At 47.0% G+C, this 17,537-nt stretch overlaps 1 protein-coding gene across 1 annotated transcript; it reads right to left on the bottom strand.

Moving 5' to 3' along the window:
* Positions 1-37: 37 nt before the first annotated feature.
* LOC102220129 (excitatory amino acid transporter 5-like) lies at positions 38-13,023 on the bottom strand. Its single transcript, XM_023338985.1, has 12 exons — positions 12,940-13,023; positions 11,151-11,634; positions 6,760-6,839; positions 5,370-5,585; positions 4,181-4,223; positions 3,895-4,102; positions 3,175-3,274; positions 2,630-2,863; positions 2,362-2,556; positions 2,090-2,224; positions 1,896-1,998; positions 38-1,339 (listed from the first exon to the last, which is right to left on the bottom strand). The coding sequence occupies exons 2-12, from the start codon at positions 11,427-11,429 to the stop codon at positions 1,187-1,189; spliced, it is 1,746 nt and encodes a 581-aa protein (XP_023194753.1). The 5' UTR covers positions 11,430-11,634; positions 12,940-13,023; the 3' UTR covers positions 38-1,186.
* Positions 13,024-17,537: the final 4,514 nt, after the last annotated feature.

Raw genomic sequence — 17,537 nt, 5'->3', positions numbered from 1 at the left:
TTTGTAATAAAATATTTTGATGTAGAAAATCAGCAAATGAAGAGAAAAAACTTTTTATTTCAGGTTTAATTTGGCTGGTCAGAGAAACCAGGAGGAAATATGGAAAAGTTCAAACCTGAGCATCTGAACATCAGAACCAATATTCTGACACCAAAACGTCCTAGACAAAACCCGCCTCCAGGCGAGAGACGGATGTGAAAAATAACACAAATATTAACTTTATGGTCAGGAATAAAAAACAAAAACCTTTAAAAAGAAACTGAAGTTTAGTGCTGAAATAATTAAACTGTTAAGGCTTTAAAAACAACATTTCATCATCATAACCATCCAATAAAAACCAGCACAGATATAAAAACATAGATGTGACACAAACTGGCTGCCTGCTGAGAGTTGGCAGAGGAACGTAGAGGTCAGAGGTCACGTTAAGGCGGGTCAGAGTCGTTGGAAACGAATCGCTCTTCAAATACGATGAGATTAAAATCTCTGAGCTGAATCATCTGAGAACCGAAGAACCGCCTCTGGTTCTGATCCGAGTCCCCATGAACAGAATCAGAACCTCTGAGCCGGAAACGTCGGTTAGATTCCCAGAATCCTTCAGTTCTCCGTTCACATCACCAAGAGGAGCAATTAAAGCACGGCGGCCGAGGAAGAGGAGCGCCGCGACGAAGAGCACTTGGACTTATTCATTACCTTTGACCCCTGACCGGGGCCAGCACCGCCAGCCAATCAGGTTGCTCCGTTCTGCTGACACAAGCATCCGGATCAGAACTCTGGATCCAGTCTCCTTGCATGTCAAAGGTCAAGGTTTAAATCCCAAACCGGGATCCGGCCGGTTCTGGATCCCTGCAGGTTCTGGATCCCGTTCGGTTCTGGATCCGGTCAGTTCTGGAGATCCTCCCGGCTTCGGAGTCGATCATTGTTTTTTGTTCAGCCACAAAAACAAAGAAGATCCGTCTGCATGAAGGGATTCTGTCAGGTTCTGACCCAGTTCCAGTGGAGAGACAACCTGCCCCCAACCAGCAGGATGAGGTGGATCATTTCGGTCTGAGCGACCTTTGACCCCGTCTGGAGCTCACTTCCAGTAGGACCGGCCGGTCGAAGAGCGGAACGGAGAGTCCGGCTCCGGTTCTTCTCCGGTCCCAGACCCGGCGGTCTGAGGAGCGCTGCCTGACCCGGTTCTGGTCCATCACACCTGGCAGATGTTGTAGTAGACGGTGTGGGCCCGGCAGGGGCCCGGCGGGTCGCCCGGCAGGTCGCGGTGGCAGTGGATCTCCGTCATGGGAACGCTGATGCTGTAGGAGTTGCTGTGGCGGTTCTGGGTTCCGTACGACGGAACCGGCTGCAGGGAAACAGAACCGGTTAGAACTCAGAAGGTCAGGATGGAACAACATTCCTGCTGATTTCTCTGTTTTCCATAAATTCAGCTGAGTGCAGAAACACGTGAAGGAATGTCTGATCTTTGCTGATTTTTTAGTTTTTCTGACTAAAACTTTGTGGAGCCTCTAAACTCTGCAGGAAGTTTCCTGGTGATCTGGACCAGCACAAAGTTCCTCTACAGGACCAGTTCAGTTTGTCTGCAGCATCAGTCTGTGCTCTGACTGAGGATAAACGGCTCCGCCCCTTCCTGCAGAGAAAGGGGCGGAGCTTAAGCTGCAGTCTGAACCAATGAAGGAAGTCAGCAGATTGTGTTTCCAGAGACAACATGAAAGGAGAAGGAAACCATCAGAAACAGCTGAACGAAAGGTCCGAACGACCGAAACAAAAACAACCAGAACCCGGATGGACCCAGATGGACCCGTTGGACCCAGTTGGACCCGGTTGGACTGGACCCGGTCAGTAAAAAGTTCTGGTCCCTGCTTTACGTGTCCTGACTGATGCTAATAAATGTTTTTTACCTTTCCTGTTTCACTCAGAGGAAAATCTTTTCGGCACAGGTGTGCGATGATGCCTGCGGCCAGGGCGTCGCCCAGGACGTTGATCATGGTGCGAAACCTGTCGCTGCGGGTCCAGAAGGGGGCGCCGTCAGATTCAAAACACAAGAAACTGTCTCTGCTTGACAGAACGATAGTTACAGATATTCAGCACTTACAGGATCCAATCAATGGCCACAATCAGTGTGATGTCATCGGGCGGCAGGCCCACAGAGGTGAGGACGATCACCATGGTAACCAATCCGGCCTGAGGGATGCCGGCGGCTCCGATGCTGGCGGCTGTGGCCGTGATGCTGGAAGACAAGGGAGACGGTCAGAGTCCAGCTGCTTATTGGAGGAACAAATGAGAGAATCGTCTGCATACGGGCGAATCGCCTCGTCTGCACGGAGACGCAAACTGTTTCTGCTCAGGCCAGGTGAGACTCCTCACCTGATGGTGACCAGCTGGCCGAGGTCCAGCTCGTAATCGTTGACTTGAGCGATAAAGATGGCCGCCACAGCCTCGTACAGCGCCGTGCCGTCCATGTTGATGGTGGCTCCGACTGGCAGGACGAAGCGGGCAATCTGCCGGTCGACATGGCAGTTCTCCAGCAGGCACTTCATGGTGATGGGCAGCGTGGCAGAGCTGAGGAACATGGAGGTTTCACTCCGTTTCTATCAGAGCTCAGGAGGAAGCAGGAGGCTGGAGCGGCACTGACCTGGAGGAGGTGGCCAGTGCGATGACCATGGCCTGCAGAAGTCCCCGGATGTAGCTGAACGGGTTCTTCCTGGTGAGGAGGAAGTAGAAGAGAGGGAGGAGGACGAGGCCGTGGACGAAGAGGCCGGTGAGGACGGTGATGCCGTACCAGCCCAGCTTCTTCCCCAGCGTGCTCGGGTCCTGCATGTCCAGGATCTTCCCCGCCACCAAGAAGATGATCCCAAACGGGAAGTACCTGAGGAGACAGCGATGTCCTGAAGGCGGAGCCAAAAAGGGCGGAGTCCTGCAGAGGGATGGGTCTGTGACATCACAGATTGCATCTTTCCAGATCAGCTCAACCTCAGAAGACTGAGAATTGTTTTATTGGAGCTGAAATTCTTGGGAATCTTTCAGATTCAGACAAACAAAGGGAACAAATCGTGGTACCAACAGAACCAAAGATCAGGTTCAGCTCCTGAGTTAAGTTCTGGTTACATCTAGACTCAGTCCAAGGAGAAGCTCAGAAACCCACTGGACCCACTGATCCGGGTTGAGTCTTTGACTCACCACACAGCAGCGTTGATGATCTTCATCACACACTCGTTGATGCACTGACAGACGTTGACCAGCGGAGCGCCACGTTCTCCCATCCTGCCCAGCAGCAGACCTGCACAGCAGCCAAACAGCATTTACTCTCTGAAGTTCCTCTGGAACAGGTCCGCTTTGTAAACATTTGGTTATCTCTGCTGCTTCTGATCTGGACATGATGAAGGTCAATCATCAGAGCAACTTCAGCTTCAAAATTTCTACATTTCTCAGAAAACAGATGAAAAGTTGGAAAACTGTTTCCATCTGAGGGAGGAAACTTCAGGGTGTGTCTGTGTCAGAGCCCAGAAAAAAGATCCAGGCTACTGCACACCCAGCGGTGGAAACGTGGCGCAGCAGATTATATTCTGAATCCAGCTAGTAATCTGATTACTGCCAGGCTGAAATCAGTTACAGTCCATCTAACACGTTACAGATATTATACGTCAAGCAAGTTTATTGAAAACAAAAAATAAATATCTAATAAAGTGACCAGCCTAGGCATGCTAGTTGCTAACCTCTCCAAAGTATACGCCAAGGCTAACGCTAGCTTATTAAATGCTAACGTTAGCTAGTACTCTCCTTTTGGTTGCTAAGTTACCGGTGGTGATCTATGATTAATCAGATCAGTAGCTCAGAATGGGCGTAGCCTCTTGCCACTGCTGGTTGTGCATTTTGGCCCTAATGCCTTGCCATACTCACCCATGGTGGCGGAGAAGATAACGATGCCGAGGACATTCATCTGCTGGCTGCTGCCGGGACTCGTCTTGTAGATGACGTCTGGGGGCGGAGTCAGCTCCAGGTAGACGGTCCGTCCTTTAGGGTCGTTGTCGTCGGGGACAACGTAGACAAAGTTAGGCTGGATGGTTTTGGTTGAGACTCTGAGGATGGGGATCAGGTCCGTTTTGTACTGCAGAAGCAGAATCAGGTGTTTAGAGGAAGGAAACGGAGCAGAACTGACAAGCGTCAAACCTGTGAGGAGGTTTACCTGCTGGAACGTGGCTTCGATCAAGTTGGAGGGAACCATGTTTCTGTGGATGAAGGAGAGAAGAGCTAGCAAATAAACAGAAAACCTTCATCAGACACAATGAGTGTTGGAGCTCCACTGGGCCGTGTGCTCGCTCTCCTGCTCTTTACCTTTCTTACTCAATACTACGCAGAACCAAACATCCTGAAGTTAAACATGAAGTACGGCGGCCAGAGAGGGACAATAATCTGTCTCTGTGTCCACTCCCCGCCTCGTCTCCTTACCCCAGCAGAGACTACATTTCCTGAGGCTTCCATGAATTACTGGAACCAGACTGGTGCTGCTGGTCAGAGTCCTGTCCACATCAATGTTGGACCCAGAGGTTCCCGTCAGAACACACTTTGTTCCACTGTTCTACGGTTCGGTTCTGACCCTTGTGTGTCGCTCTGTGCCCGGGTTCTCTGGCTGTCCTCTCTTGGATCCCTTCAGTGTGTGCTGCCCCCTGCAGGCCAGCCATGTCCCACAGAGGCCTGACCAACTGCAGGAGCTTCCTCTGCTCTCTGGAACTGCAGGAAGTTCTTACAGCACAACAAAAACAGGCGGCAGGCTGCTGCACGCTCAGAGGTCAGAGGTCACCAGGATGACGGTGAAATGTTGAACCGGCGCGTGCAGCTCCTGTCAGACCAGGTCTGCAAACGTGCGGCGGCAGAGATCAGTGACTCGGTTAATCTGCCTCTCATCCCGCAGGATTACTAAAAATACCGCCATGAGCCGGAGCTCTGAGGGGATGAAGAGCTGCAGCGCTGCTACGGTTTGTTGACCCTTGTTGGACTCATCACTTCTGGATAAAACTGATCAGCTCAGCTTCATTCATGCAGCTGCAGGTTGCTAGGTTACATCGTCAACACTGGTGACCGACTGGTTGGACATTAGAAGGGAGACGAATGTCTCTTTACATCCCAAACAAGACAAAGTTAAAACTAGCCACCATGTCATCTGTTTGCTGATTAGATAATTTCAAAATGGGTTTTTATTCCAGGGCATCAGAGTAAAGATGGCTGAACACCAAAACATTCCACCATATTTAAGACTTTAAGCTGTAAACAACGGTCTACTTCACAGGTTGGCCTCCAATGCTTGGAAAGCAAATCACTCAGACAAAGTATGCCACCTCCTCCACACAATGAAGATGACCTTTGACCTCCCTCACCTGATCAGGTCGAGCAGGGCGTCGGCCGAGGTCATGACCGGCCCGCCGCCCAGACGGTTGCTCTCCATCTCCGTCCCCGTGCCGGGCTTGATGATGAGAACGAGGACGATGCCGACCACCACGGCGATGAAGGTGGTCCACAGGTAGTAGGTGACGGTGAGGACGCCCATCCTGCAGCACGCTTTGGACTCCATGGACGACAGGCCGGACATCAAGCTGCAGGACAGACAGGAGGACACAACCGTCATGCAGCCTGTGGAGCCTCAGGAACGCTTCCGCACCAAATCAGCCCTTAAATTACAGAACGATATTTGTGCCAAAATGAAGGCTACAGTCTACATAGCGGTGGCTACGTCCTTACCACAGGAGACTATAGACACTCTGAAGCTAGCTACTGATCTGATTAAGGACAGACTGGCACCGGCTAGGCTAACGTTGGCCTTAGATAGGCTAGCGTTAGCCATAGATAGACTAGCATTAGGCTTAGATAGGCTAGCATTAGCCATAGATAGACTAGCATTAGGCTTAGATAGGCTAGCATTAGCCTTGGATAGGCTAACAACTAGCATGCCTAGGCTGGTCACCTGACCAACTTTAAGAATGCACTAATATTACCTCTACTGAGTTTCCACTAATCAAAAATCGGTTTAATGAATCACAATCTGTTTTATATGTTCTGATTTAATATTGAATAATCTAGTCTAACTTTGAAGAGTCTGATCACTGAAGTATTTAAACTACGACAGATTAAAGATGCTGAAGGTACAGAAAAGGTATGTGGAGTCGCCCTTCAGACATTTTTAGATGCATTATGCTGATTACAGTAAACTATCAGAACAAACTGCCAATGCTTCTGATTTATGTTGATTTCTGACACTGTATCCAAACATTTGTCTTTCTAAAGTTTCCTTTAAAGGAAAAAACACAAGTCACTGGTGGTAGCCTAGGCATGCTAGCTGTTAGTCTATTCAGTGCCAATACTAGCCCATCAAAAGCTAACGCTACAGCACAGGAAGAACATAAAGCAAAGGATGAGCAGCCTCAGCATGGTGGTCATCAGCCCCTCTAATGCTAACGTTGGGAAGGGTCAAAGGTCATCCCCAGAGCATCTGAAGTCCATTGTTCTCATGACAGACAGAACAGCAGAAACACCTCCAAGCGTGTGTGGAGCACGGAGGTGGAGGGATGGTGATGAGGGTTATGGGGTCAAAGGTCAGGACAGATTCGTCATCGCAGCCCGGATCGTCTGCCAGCTGTTTGGGCTCCCGGTTCTACCGGTCCTAAAGGTTCTGGTTCTTCCTGCATCAGCGCCTGCAGTCGGATCAGAACCAGAACTGGACCGTTCTTAAACATTGGGTCAGATTGCTGAGCCAGTTCTGCTCGCTCCTACCTGGACGTGATGAGAGGAAGGATGAGCATCTTCAGCATCCTCATCAGCAGCTCTCCAGGGAAGGAGAAGTAGATCTTGGCCTGAGGACAAAACGGAGACGGAGTGTTTCATGGGTCTAGTCAAAGTAAAACCTTCTAATCAGCTCTGAATTAAACAAACCAGAATCATGTTTCACTCTTCTTCTGCAGATAAAAACACATTTTCAGCTAACAAATATCTAATTATCACAGAAAATGCTTTGAAATGGAAAATATACACCCTGTGGAAAATGTTTTAGTGTAGTTGATAGAAGTTCAGGCTTTCGGACGGTACATGAATGCATCACGGTGGAAGTCTTTCCTACAATGATGCAACCTCTGAATGTTAACCAACCGCAAAGACAGACTGCTTCTACAATTAGAAAGGAGACACAAATCATATGCGGTTCCTCAAATCTATTTATTTACATCTATGTGATCCCAGCAGCTCAGGTTATGCTTCATAAATCATCTACGATTCGCTCTGATGGTCAGTGAGCGGGTCCGACTCTGGTCCAGTACTGGACTGGTTCCAGTCCAACCTCAACAATAGGACTTCTTTGTGTCAATAGGTAATTTATCATCAAAGAGGTCAGGGGTCATATGTGGGGTTCCCCAAGGTTCAATCCTAGGACCCCTCTTATTTAATATCTATATGCTCCCACTGACTCAGGTTAACAGGAAATAAGATCAGTTACCATGACAACGCAGATGACACACAGCTCTACATTATGATGTCATCAGGTGACCTTTGACCCCATTCAATCACTGAACAGATGCCGACAAAACATAAATATGTGGATGAGACGAAACTTTCTCCAGCTGAACAGAAACTGAAGTTGGTATGTTTGGACCTAAAGAGGAACAATCTAGAGTCATAGATCTATAGCTATAGATCTATAGTTATAGATCTAGGGTCATATATCTAGAGTTATAGATCTAGAGTCATAGAGCTAGGGTCATAGAACTAGAGTCATAGATCTAGGGTCATAGATCTAGAGTCATAGAGCTAGGGTCAAAGAACTAGAGTCATAGATCTACAGTCATAGATCTAGAGTCAATGCACAGCTTCATTTTTTCATTTCATATTACAGCTGGAAGCTAGAGATCAGGCTGACCTCTGACCTCCAGACGGTTGAAAAGTGGTTTTCCTACCAGCTGGATGATTTCCAGGATTAGAGGAAATGTTCCCTGAATCTCTGACAAACAGATTGTTTTTGATTTACTGAACGAATTATTGTATTAAAACATAACAACCTGGTGTAAAGTGTTCAGCTGGACCTGCTGCAGGAGGATCCAGTTCTGATCCATTTCTTCTTCTTTCATATTAATTCCTGCATGCTAGCGTAGCGCTGATGTTAGCCTTGTGTGCTAAACATGCTCCACAATTAAAACACAGTTGCCTCTTACAGGGACAGATTACTGATGCTGGATTTGGACTGAGTGTTGTTAAAGCTCAGCGGTTGTCAGGTGCAGCCTGTCCTGGCAGAGGTCGAAGGTCACTCACCTTTACAGGGACAGGAAGAACCTCACAGGAAGTTAAAGAAGTGAAGAAATGAATAGTTCATTGACCTACCCGACAGTGTTCTTCATGCTAACAGTAGCTAGCTGACCCTGCAGGAAACAGTTATAGACTTCCTGCTCTGATCTATGTGACCTAGATCTATCTCTCCTAGTGACACTGTCTCTTTCAGAGGCACAAACTAAAATTAAACTTACGGCTCATTTTGATGAGTTGTCAAAATAACGGGGGGCAACTGAACGCAACATCACGATTTAAACATTTTTAAAACTCGATTCTAGAAAAATCACAGCGATGCAGATGAAACCGGGTCAGATTTTCAGAGTTTTCAGAACCCTAACCCTTCAGAACCTCCAGGTTAAACCGAATTGTCTTGTTTATGACTTTGAAACCGGATCAAAACCAGATCCGCAGAGCTTCAGTCAAAGTTTATTTCTGTAGCACATTTCCACCAGCCTCAGTCAACCAAAGCGCTTCACAACAAACATCGTAGATAAATGAAAAAGTAGAAATAAAATTAAGTTTAGTAAAAATAATAAGCCAAATATTAAACTGTCAGATTCCAAAAGCTAATAGTGTGAATAAAATCCAAAGATTATGGAGTTTTCCCTCCTTTTCTCTTTAGCCGAGTTTCAGCCAGAGGGAGACGATCCACAGATTCTCTGTCTGCTTCCATCCTGGCTTTATGAACCGACGGTAAAAGCTCAGGGTTCTGGTGGGCTGCAGGCTGCTGGAGCTCACTTCAGTACCAAGGACCCAAAACACTTAAAAACTATCAATAAGACCTTAAATTTGATCCTAAAGCAGCAGGGAGCCAGCGAAGGGTTTGTGAAACCGGGGCCACAGATTCACCTCCTGGTTTTGGTCAGCAGACCAGCTGCAGCATTTTGTTTGCTCTGCTCCAACCCTGAGTACAAAGAGTTAAATAATCTAAATGTGATGAATGATTGGATCAAAATCAGGCAGAGGAAGATCAGATTTGATCTTAGCAAGGATCCTCAGCTGGAAGAAACTGGCCTTGATAGCAGCGCTAACATGCTAATCAACTCTAACACAGGATCAACAATCACACCCAGAGTTTTCACAAATGGACGACAGCAGGAGGACGGGGGACCGACCACAGCGTCACGTCCAGGAGAGGACGGCTCTGACCAAACATACAATCTCAGTTTTTATTATTTGGGTCCAGAAAATGTCTGAACATCCTGAAGACGATCCTGGAACATCGGCCCGGCAGACTGGAGGTCATGTTGAGGCAGAAAGATCTGAACGGATCTGCAGAGCAGCAGAAAGAGACTTTGTGCTTTTTAAAGATGCAACCCAGAGGCGGCAGATACAAGGCGCCAACATCGACCCTGAGGAACCCCGTACTTCAGAGGACCAACGCTGCCCCAGATCTGCAGTTTGTTTCTTCTAATGATGTAATTCATTTATCCCCCTTTAATCCTCCTGCTGTCATTTTATCAACAAAACATCCAACCAGAACCGGGTCGGGCCTGACATAACCAGCAGGTAACCAGCATCCCACCAGAACCGTCAGAACCTGCTCCAGATGAGGAATGGACCCGGGTTTCTGCACTCAGCATCATCGCTAGCTGCTTCCTGTTAGCCGCCACCGCTAACGGTTCTGATGGTCCAATTAGAAGAACGAAAACAGAAAGTGAGGGCGATCCGGGTCTGAGGTCCAACTGTCCCCTGGACCCAGATGGGTCCGGATCCAACCAGGAGATTCTGGACGGATCCAGTTCCCTCATCCCAGTTAAATCCAACAGAATGACCTTTGACCTTCTAGTCCACAGTCCAGTACAGGTTCTGGTTCTGCTGATCAGAGAATTTCAGGAGAACGTCCAGAGGTCAGAAACCATGGAGACGATGGACAACCAGGTGACCTTTGACCCCTTGGATGGTTCTGACCAGATCGGACCTGTGGAGTCCCAAAACCCAGAGTTCTGCTGGTGAAGGTCCAACAGAACCAAGCAGGAACCAGATCAACATCAGAACAGGTCCAGAGTTCTGGTCCGGTCCTCGGACCCGAGTTCAGGCCTCCAGAACCTCCTGTTCTGCTAAAGTTCTGGTCCTCCTAATACAACTACGGGGTTCCTGTTCTGGACTCCATCAGAACTTTTGGGTCAGTGTCAGAAGGAATGGTTCTAATTGGAGCAGCTCCAGAACTTCTTTCCAAGTTCTGGAGTTGACCCTGTTCTGCAGGTTCCTGCTGATGACCTGTTCATTTGGACTGCTGGTTCTGGAGCAGAAACGTCAGGAACCTGTTTGGTTCTGAACCGGGTCAGCTTGCTGTTTGAGGCTGAAGCTGTGCTTTAAGTGGGCCGGTACGCAGGTCAGAGGTCAAAGGTCAAAGGTCAGCTTAGTTATTTATTGAGAAGTGAAAAAAATTCTTCTGACTATTTGGGCTCAGATGACATAAAAGTTTAAAGTATTCAGTCCTTCCAGGAACGTCTCCCTGGTTGCTACGGAAACCAACATGACTTAATGTAAGAGTTGTTTAGAGGTCAGGATGTTTTTGTTTAGAGGTCAGGATGTTTTTGTTTAGAGGTCAGGATGTTTTTGTTTAGAGGTCAGGAAATCCTGCCAAATCAGGTCTGAATCATTTTTAGATTTTATAAACTAAATATTCAGTACTGTAGACGTTTGGAAAGTAACGAGTTACAAAGTGAAAAACATTTTGTGAATAATTTTCATTTTGACAGATATGTACCAGTCTTCTGGTTCTGATCGGTGTAGTATCCAGTAAAGCTGCAGCAGAACCAGAACTGTTTGGGCCAAGCAGAGCTGCAGTCAGACTCACTGGGTCCAGAGAGGTTCTAGTTCCGGCCCGGTTGGAAGTTCCGTACCTGTGTGGACAGCTCGGTTCCTCTCAGCATGAAGCCCAGCGTGCAGCCGGTAACCACGGCGATGACCGACAGCGTCAGCAGCCCGTTCCTCCGGCAGAAGCCCCTCAGGTTCCTCCAGAAGTCCCCGCCCACGAGGGCCCTCAGCCAGGCCCTGACCTGGCCCGCCGGGTCGGACCGGGCCTCCTCCCCGCCGCCGCCGGGCAGCAGAAGCTCGTCCATGGCCTCCGAGGTGGTGGGGTCGTCCTGGCAACGAGGCGCGGGGCAGCCGGCCTCTTCCATGAGGGAGAAACAATCAACAACAGCAGGCTGCGGGAGGCTTACCGCCTTAAGAGGCTTAAGGTGGACCGGAGGGGGGCGGCGTTTCCTCTTCACTCCTTCAGGAAGGTGATCAGAGGCCAATGAAACCGACTCCTTCAGCAACAGCTCAACTCACCAACAGGAAGTGATGTCACGTCCTGTGACCCAGAATCTGGTCTCCAGGTTCCTGCAAGAAAACCTTAAATCAAACTAGGGGGCCCAGAGGGGGGGCCGGGGCTGTTCACGGCCCTCAACGTGAGTTTGTGCGGTCCTGGATGACAGTTAGAGAACAGCAGGGTGAAGCAGCTTGATGTAGAAACATGTAAAAAACAAAAAACATGACAACATGCTGATCTGTTCTTAACGTTGTAGTTTTATTTTATAGTAAATAGAGAAACAGAAATGGGTGATTTGGGTTCTGCTGATTAGCTTCAGCGCTGATGCTAGCAGACGATGCTCTGGCTAAACACAGTCTGGACTGGACCTGCTCACCCAGTTTAACGGGCCAGCATCATGCGTTTCCAGAGACAGAGACATTTTGTAGCTTAATAAAGTAACTCTGTTACCTTCAATTGTTACAAAAATGCTATATATGTCAAATATGACTTTTACTTTCTGATTTAATATCTTGAAATTCGGCCTCTGTCTCTTTCTGAAGCTCCGCCTCCAGGAAGTCGTCCCAACATGGCTCCTCTATTAACCCTTTAACGTTTCTACCAGCGCTGCTCTGAGCAGCAGCTCCTATAACGAGCTCAGCAGCTGTTTGCTAATTGCTGCTGGCTAGTCTGAAGGAGTTGAGTGGGGAAGGAGCTTCACCTCGAAGGCGGGGCTAGGTCCAACCAGGCGTTTTTAACAGCTGGACGGTTGCCATGGAGATTAAAGGATTCCTCAAACATGAAAGAATCAAGGCAACACTCCAGGGAATAATAATGTAACATGATAAAAATATTAAAAACGACGACTTCCGGTTTGCCATGCGGACAGGTTAGACGTAGCAACGGACTGCTCCGGAAAAATCCAGACTTTTAACTAAATTCACCCCACAGAAAACTAATTCTACGCCGCCTATCAATACAAAAATCATTCTTGGCAAGTATTTTTGATTATTTGCGCACTAGAGATGGCCTGTAAGAGCGCGAAAGGAAGTAAGAAGGAGGACGCTAGCTTAACGCTAGAGGCTATCACCGCACTTTTTCAGCAGCATGGTGAGGATCTGAAATCTGAGTTCAGGTCTTCTGTCAACATGCTGAGCTCCAAGCTAGACCAGGTGCGGCAGGCCCTGGAGGAACAGGCAGAGCATATCTCTTCCTTGGAGCTCGCAACAGAGGACCTGGGCCAGCGAGCGGCTCGCCTCGAAGACTCATGTGCTGCTCTCCGTGAAGACAACGCTAAGATAAAAGATAAAGTGACTGACCTAGAGAGCCGCAGCAGACGGCAGAATATTCGCATCCTCGGTCTGCCCGAAGACACTGAAAGTGGGCGCCCTACTCACTTTTTTTCCAACCTTCTCTGTGAGCTATTTGGGAAAGAGGTGCTCCCATCTCCACCAGAGCTCGATAGAGCGCACCGTTCTCTGGCAGCCAAACGGCCCGCAGGACGTCCTCCCCGCCCGGTGATCCTTCGCCTGCATCGATACCTGACTAAAGATCTCATCATTCGGGAAGCCAGGAAGAGAGGAAAGCTCGACTACAAAGGTGCGTCTGTTCGTATTGTGGAGGACTACAGTCCAGACGTCCTGGCCCAGCGCGCAGAGTATAAGGACATCATGGCGGAGCTCTACAAACGGGGCTTGAAGCCGGCTCTTCTCTTCCCAGCCCGTCTCCGCATTACGCAATCCAGCGGTGCCAAAAAATGTTTAGGTTCTGTGGAAGAGGCTCAACAGTTCATCAAGAGGCTTCCAAAACCACAGGAAGACCAATAAAGGAGCAACGTTTTGCCGAGGGCTTTCTTCAGAAACACAGGCAGGCTGCTTTTCCTCAGGACGCAGTAGGTACTGTAAAAATAGACTCGTCATATTGCCGTATTTCCAATGGACATTTTCTGGCCATCCTTTTGGCTGGTATTGGACTTAATGAATGGAAGGGTAGCTCTATCATTCCATTTCCTGTGGTTGCCTCAATTTGTATTGCAATACTACTTTCCTATGGTGTTTACGACAACCAGTAAACTATGTCTCAAAATCTATATCAATGTGGGGGGGGTCTATACCTACTTCATACCCATTAGGAGCAGTGGTTAGTTTGCTATAGAAAGTTCAGTTTTTTTTATTCCAAGGTTATTGGTTACTGGAAGATTGGATCTCTAATAATGTTAATTTTGATGAGCTTGCTGCTACATTGTTATTTTTTGTTTAGCAGCTGTTTATGTTTGGGGGAGGTTTTGGGGGGGAGGCTAAGGTCACTGCCAGGGGTCCTGCAAGGTACTGCAACCTCTCTTCACCTCTTTTGTTCCAATCTCTGCCTGCCATACTGCTATCGTACCTATCAAAGTAGGATAACATGTACACTCTGAAATCGTATGAGTCAGTATTTAAATTTTTTAAGTTGGAATGTTAAAGGCTTAAACCACCCAGTGAAGAGAAGGAAGGTTTTTTCCCATATTAAACGATTTAATACAGATGTGGTGTTTCTGCAGGAGACTCACATCAGGACCTTGGACGGGGGTCGTCTCCTGGCTTGCTGGAAGGGACAATGTTTTCACTCCCATTTTCAGGTTAAGGCACGAGGGGTTTCTATACTGATCAGCCAGAATACTCCGTTTGAGGCCGATAATGTGGTGGCTGATAAACATGGCAGGTTTATTATTGTAAGTGGGAAACTGCATGGCACTCTGGTCGCTCTGGTCAATGTTTATGCTCCTAATACAGATGATGAGAATTTTTTTAAACAACTATTCTCTTTCCTACCTGACCTCAATAAATACTCACTGGTCCTGGGGGGTGATTTCAACTGTTGGTTGGACCCAGCTTTGGACCGCTCATCCCTTAAAAGTAATGCCATAAGCAAATCTGCATCAGTCATCCAAACCTTTTTATCTGAGTACGGGCTGTGTGATGTGTGGCGTACTTTAAATCCTGACAAGAGGGAGTACTCATACTTTTCACATGTACACAAAACTTATTCAAGAATTGATTATTTTATTACAGATTCTAAATGGCTGCAGCAGATCCGTTCCTGTGACTATCATAGCATAGTTATCTCAGACCACGCCCCACTCACTTTGTCCCTGTCCCTTCCTCACCTCCCCCTAAGAACTGGATCATGGCGTTTCAATTCAACCCTACTGTCTGATGAAAACTTTGTAAAGTTTATTCAGGATGAGATACGTTTCTTTTTCGCCACTAACTCCTCCCATGAGACCTCCAGCCTTGTGGTGTGGGATACTTTTAAGGCCTACATTAGAGGCCAGATTATTGCCTACTCAGCCAAAATTAAAAAACTGTCCACCTATGAACAGAACAACCTAATTCAACAAATCAAAGAGGTTGATATAAAATATGCTCTGAATCAATGTCCTGAACTGTTCAAAAGGCGCGTTGAACTTAAAACAAGGCTTGACCTCTTGACAACACACTCAGCTGAACGCCTGCTCTTACACAACAAATCCAAATTTTATGTGCATGGCGACAAACCCGATAAACTATTAGCGACCATGCTCAAGGGCTCTAGGGCAAGGCAAAATATCTCTAGAATTCGAAAACAAGATGGCAGTATAGTTACAGATCACGGTCAGATTAATGATGCATTCAGGGACTTCTACGAGGAGCTCTACAGCTCACAATCACAGACCAATTCCAACATGACTGCTGATTTCTTGGCTAAACTTCACATGCCTGTAATTTCACCAGAACTTAAGAACAGGTTAGATGAACCCATCTCCCAGGCAGAAGTCTCCCTAGCAATAGCCTCAATGCAGTCTGGCAAATGCCCAGGACCGGATGGTCTCCCCTCAGAATTTTTCAAACAATTCTCAGACTTACTCTCTGTGGAGCTCAGCTCCACCCTTACTGACTGTTTTAAACAAGAGTCCCTCCCTCAGTCATTTTATGAGGCTTGCATCACTCTTATTTCAAAAAAGGGCAAAGATCCAGTGGAATGCACCTCATACAGACCTATCTCTCTCCTAAATACAGATGTCAAAATCTTAGCCAAAATTCTTGCCCGTAGACTTGAAACTGTTTTGCCATCGGTTATTTCAAAAGACCAAACAGGCTTCATTAAAGGTCGGCACTCATATTTCAATGTTAGAAGGCTGCTTAATATCATTTATTCCAGCGCCTCAGATTCAGATGAGTGTGTTGTCTCTCTGGACGCTGAAAAAGCCTTTGACCGGGTTGAGTTTGACTATCTTTTTGCGGTCCTTAGTAGATTTGGCTTTGGAGGAAACTTCATTTCATGGATTAAACTATTATACCAGCAACCGTCTGCCACAGTTCGTACCAATTTTCAGACCTCAAAACCTTTTAAATTACAAAGAGGCACCCGTCAGGGCTGTCCTCTTAGTCCCCTGCTTTTTGATCTGGCCATAGAGCCCCTCGCCATTGCACTTAAAACCAGTAAAGAGATTTCCGGCATTTGGAGGAGTGATATGGAACATAAAGTGTCGCTTTATGCAGATGACCTTCTACTTTTTGTTTCCAAACCATCAACCTCATTGCCTTTTGCTCTCGACATATTTAGCCAATTTGGTCAGATTTCTGGGTATAAGCTGAACCTCACCAAAAGTGAGCTTCTCCCAATAGGTAATAAAGCCAATATGTCAGATTTAGCCAATCTGCCGTTCAGAATTGAAAGACAAAAATTCACATACCTTGGTGTCACAGTGACAAAAAAACATAAAAACCTGTTCAAAGAGAATCTGATTCAACTGTTGAACCAAGTGAAGGGATCCCTCACAAAGTGGACGCCCTTTTCCATGTCCCTTGTGGGACGTATCAACTCAATTAAAATGAATATACTGCCCAAATTTTTATACCTCTTTCAGGCATTACCTATTTTTATTCCTAATACTTTTTTTAATGAGCTAGACTCGACTCTCTCGTCTTTTATTTGGCAGGGTAAACGCCCAAGGCTTAATAAATTACAACTCCAAAAACCTAAACAGCAGGGGGGGTTTGCCTCCCCCAATTTCCGGTTTTATTATTGGGCCGCCAACCTTAGATGCTCAGTGTTTTGGTATTTCTACTACAACCTGGGTGACTGTCCTGACTGGGTGGCTATGGAGCTGCGCAGTGGTAACAATATATCCATTCCTGCCTTGCTCTGTTCCCCACTTTCACTCTCTTCAGTTAGCGCTATTTCAAACCCTGTAGTGAAACACTCACTGAAAATATGGGGCCAATTTAGGAAATACTTCAAACTTCATGACTTTTCCCTTTTAAGTCCAATTGCACTTAACCATTTTTTCAAACCATCTGTTCAGGATGGGGTGTTCCTAGAGTGGCACCGGAGGGGGCTTACTTATTTTAAGGACCTTTTTTTAGAGAAGAATTTGGCATCCTTTGAGGAACTTAGCACTAAATATGGTTTACCTAAATCCCATTTTTTTAGATATTTGCAAACCAGAAACTTTATTCAGTCTCATTTATCAGGCTCGGTTTCTCTGCCAGAGTTTACACTATTGGAAACCATCCTATTATTGAACCCGACTCGTAAAGGGCTGGTTTCTTGGCTTTATGATAAAATGTTGAGTATGAAAGAGACCTCCTCACCTGAACTTAAAACTTCGTGGGAAGAAGATTTGAATATGACTATACCAGATGAGACATGGGACTCTATACTTAAACTGGTGAATACAACGTCTCTGTGTGCGCGCCATTGTCTCATTCAGTTCAAAATAGTACATAGAGCCCATCTCTCCAAAAGCAAACTGTCTCGTTTCTATCCAGAAGTCACCCCATACTGCGACAAATGCAAAACTGCTGTAGCCACACTAGTTCATATGTACTGGTCCTGCCCCGCTCTTGGTCAGTTCTGGACAGATGTTTTTCGTACGATGTCCGGGTTGGCCGGGGTGGTGGTAACACCTGGCCCCCTCTTGGCTCTCTTTGGGTTCAGTGGCGGGGGGTTGCCTTTGTCGGCCTCTAGGCGG

Source organism: Xiphophorus maculatus, chromosome 9 (genome assembly GCF_002775205.1).
Source record: "Xiphophorus maculatus strain JP 163 A chromosome 9, X_maculatus-5.0-male, whole genome shotgun sequence".
Classification (NCBI taxonomy): Eukaryota; Metazoa; Chordata; class Actinopteri; order Cyprinodontiformes; family Poeciliidae; genus Xiphophorus; species Xiphophorus maculatus.
This window is presented reverse-complemented; position numbering and strand designations above follow the sequence as displayed.

Coding starts and splice junctions, on each gene's coding strand:
- LOC102220129 (XM_023338985.1), bottom strand. CDS start 11,429: ATGGAAGAGGCCGGCTGCCCCGCGCCTCGTTGCCAGGACGACCCCACC. Junction 2,864..3,174: donor ATCATCAACGCTGCTGTGTG/GTGAGTCAAAGA, acceptor CTGTCTCCTCAG/GTACTTCCCGTTTGGGATCA. Junction 2,557..2,629: donor GCACTGGCCACCTCCTCCAG/GTCAGTGCCGCT, acceptor CATGTTCCTCAG/CTCTGCCACGCTGCCCATCA.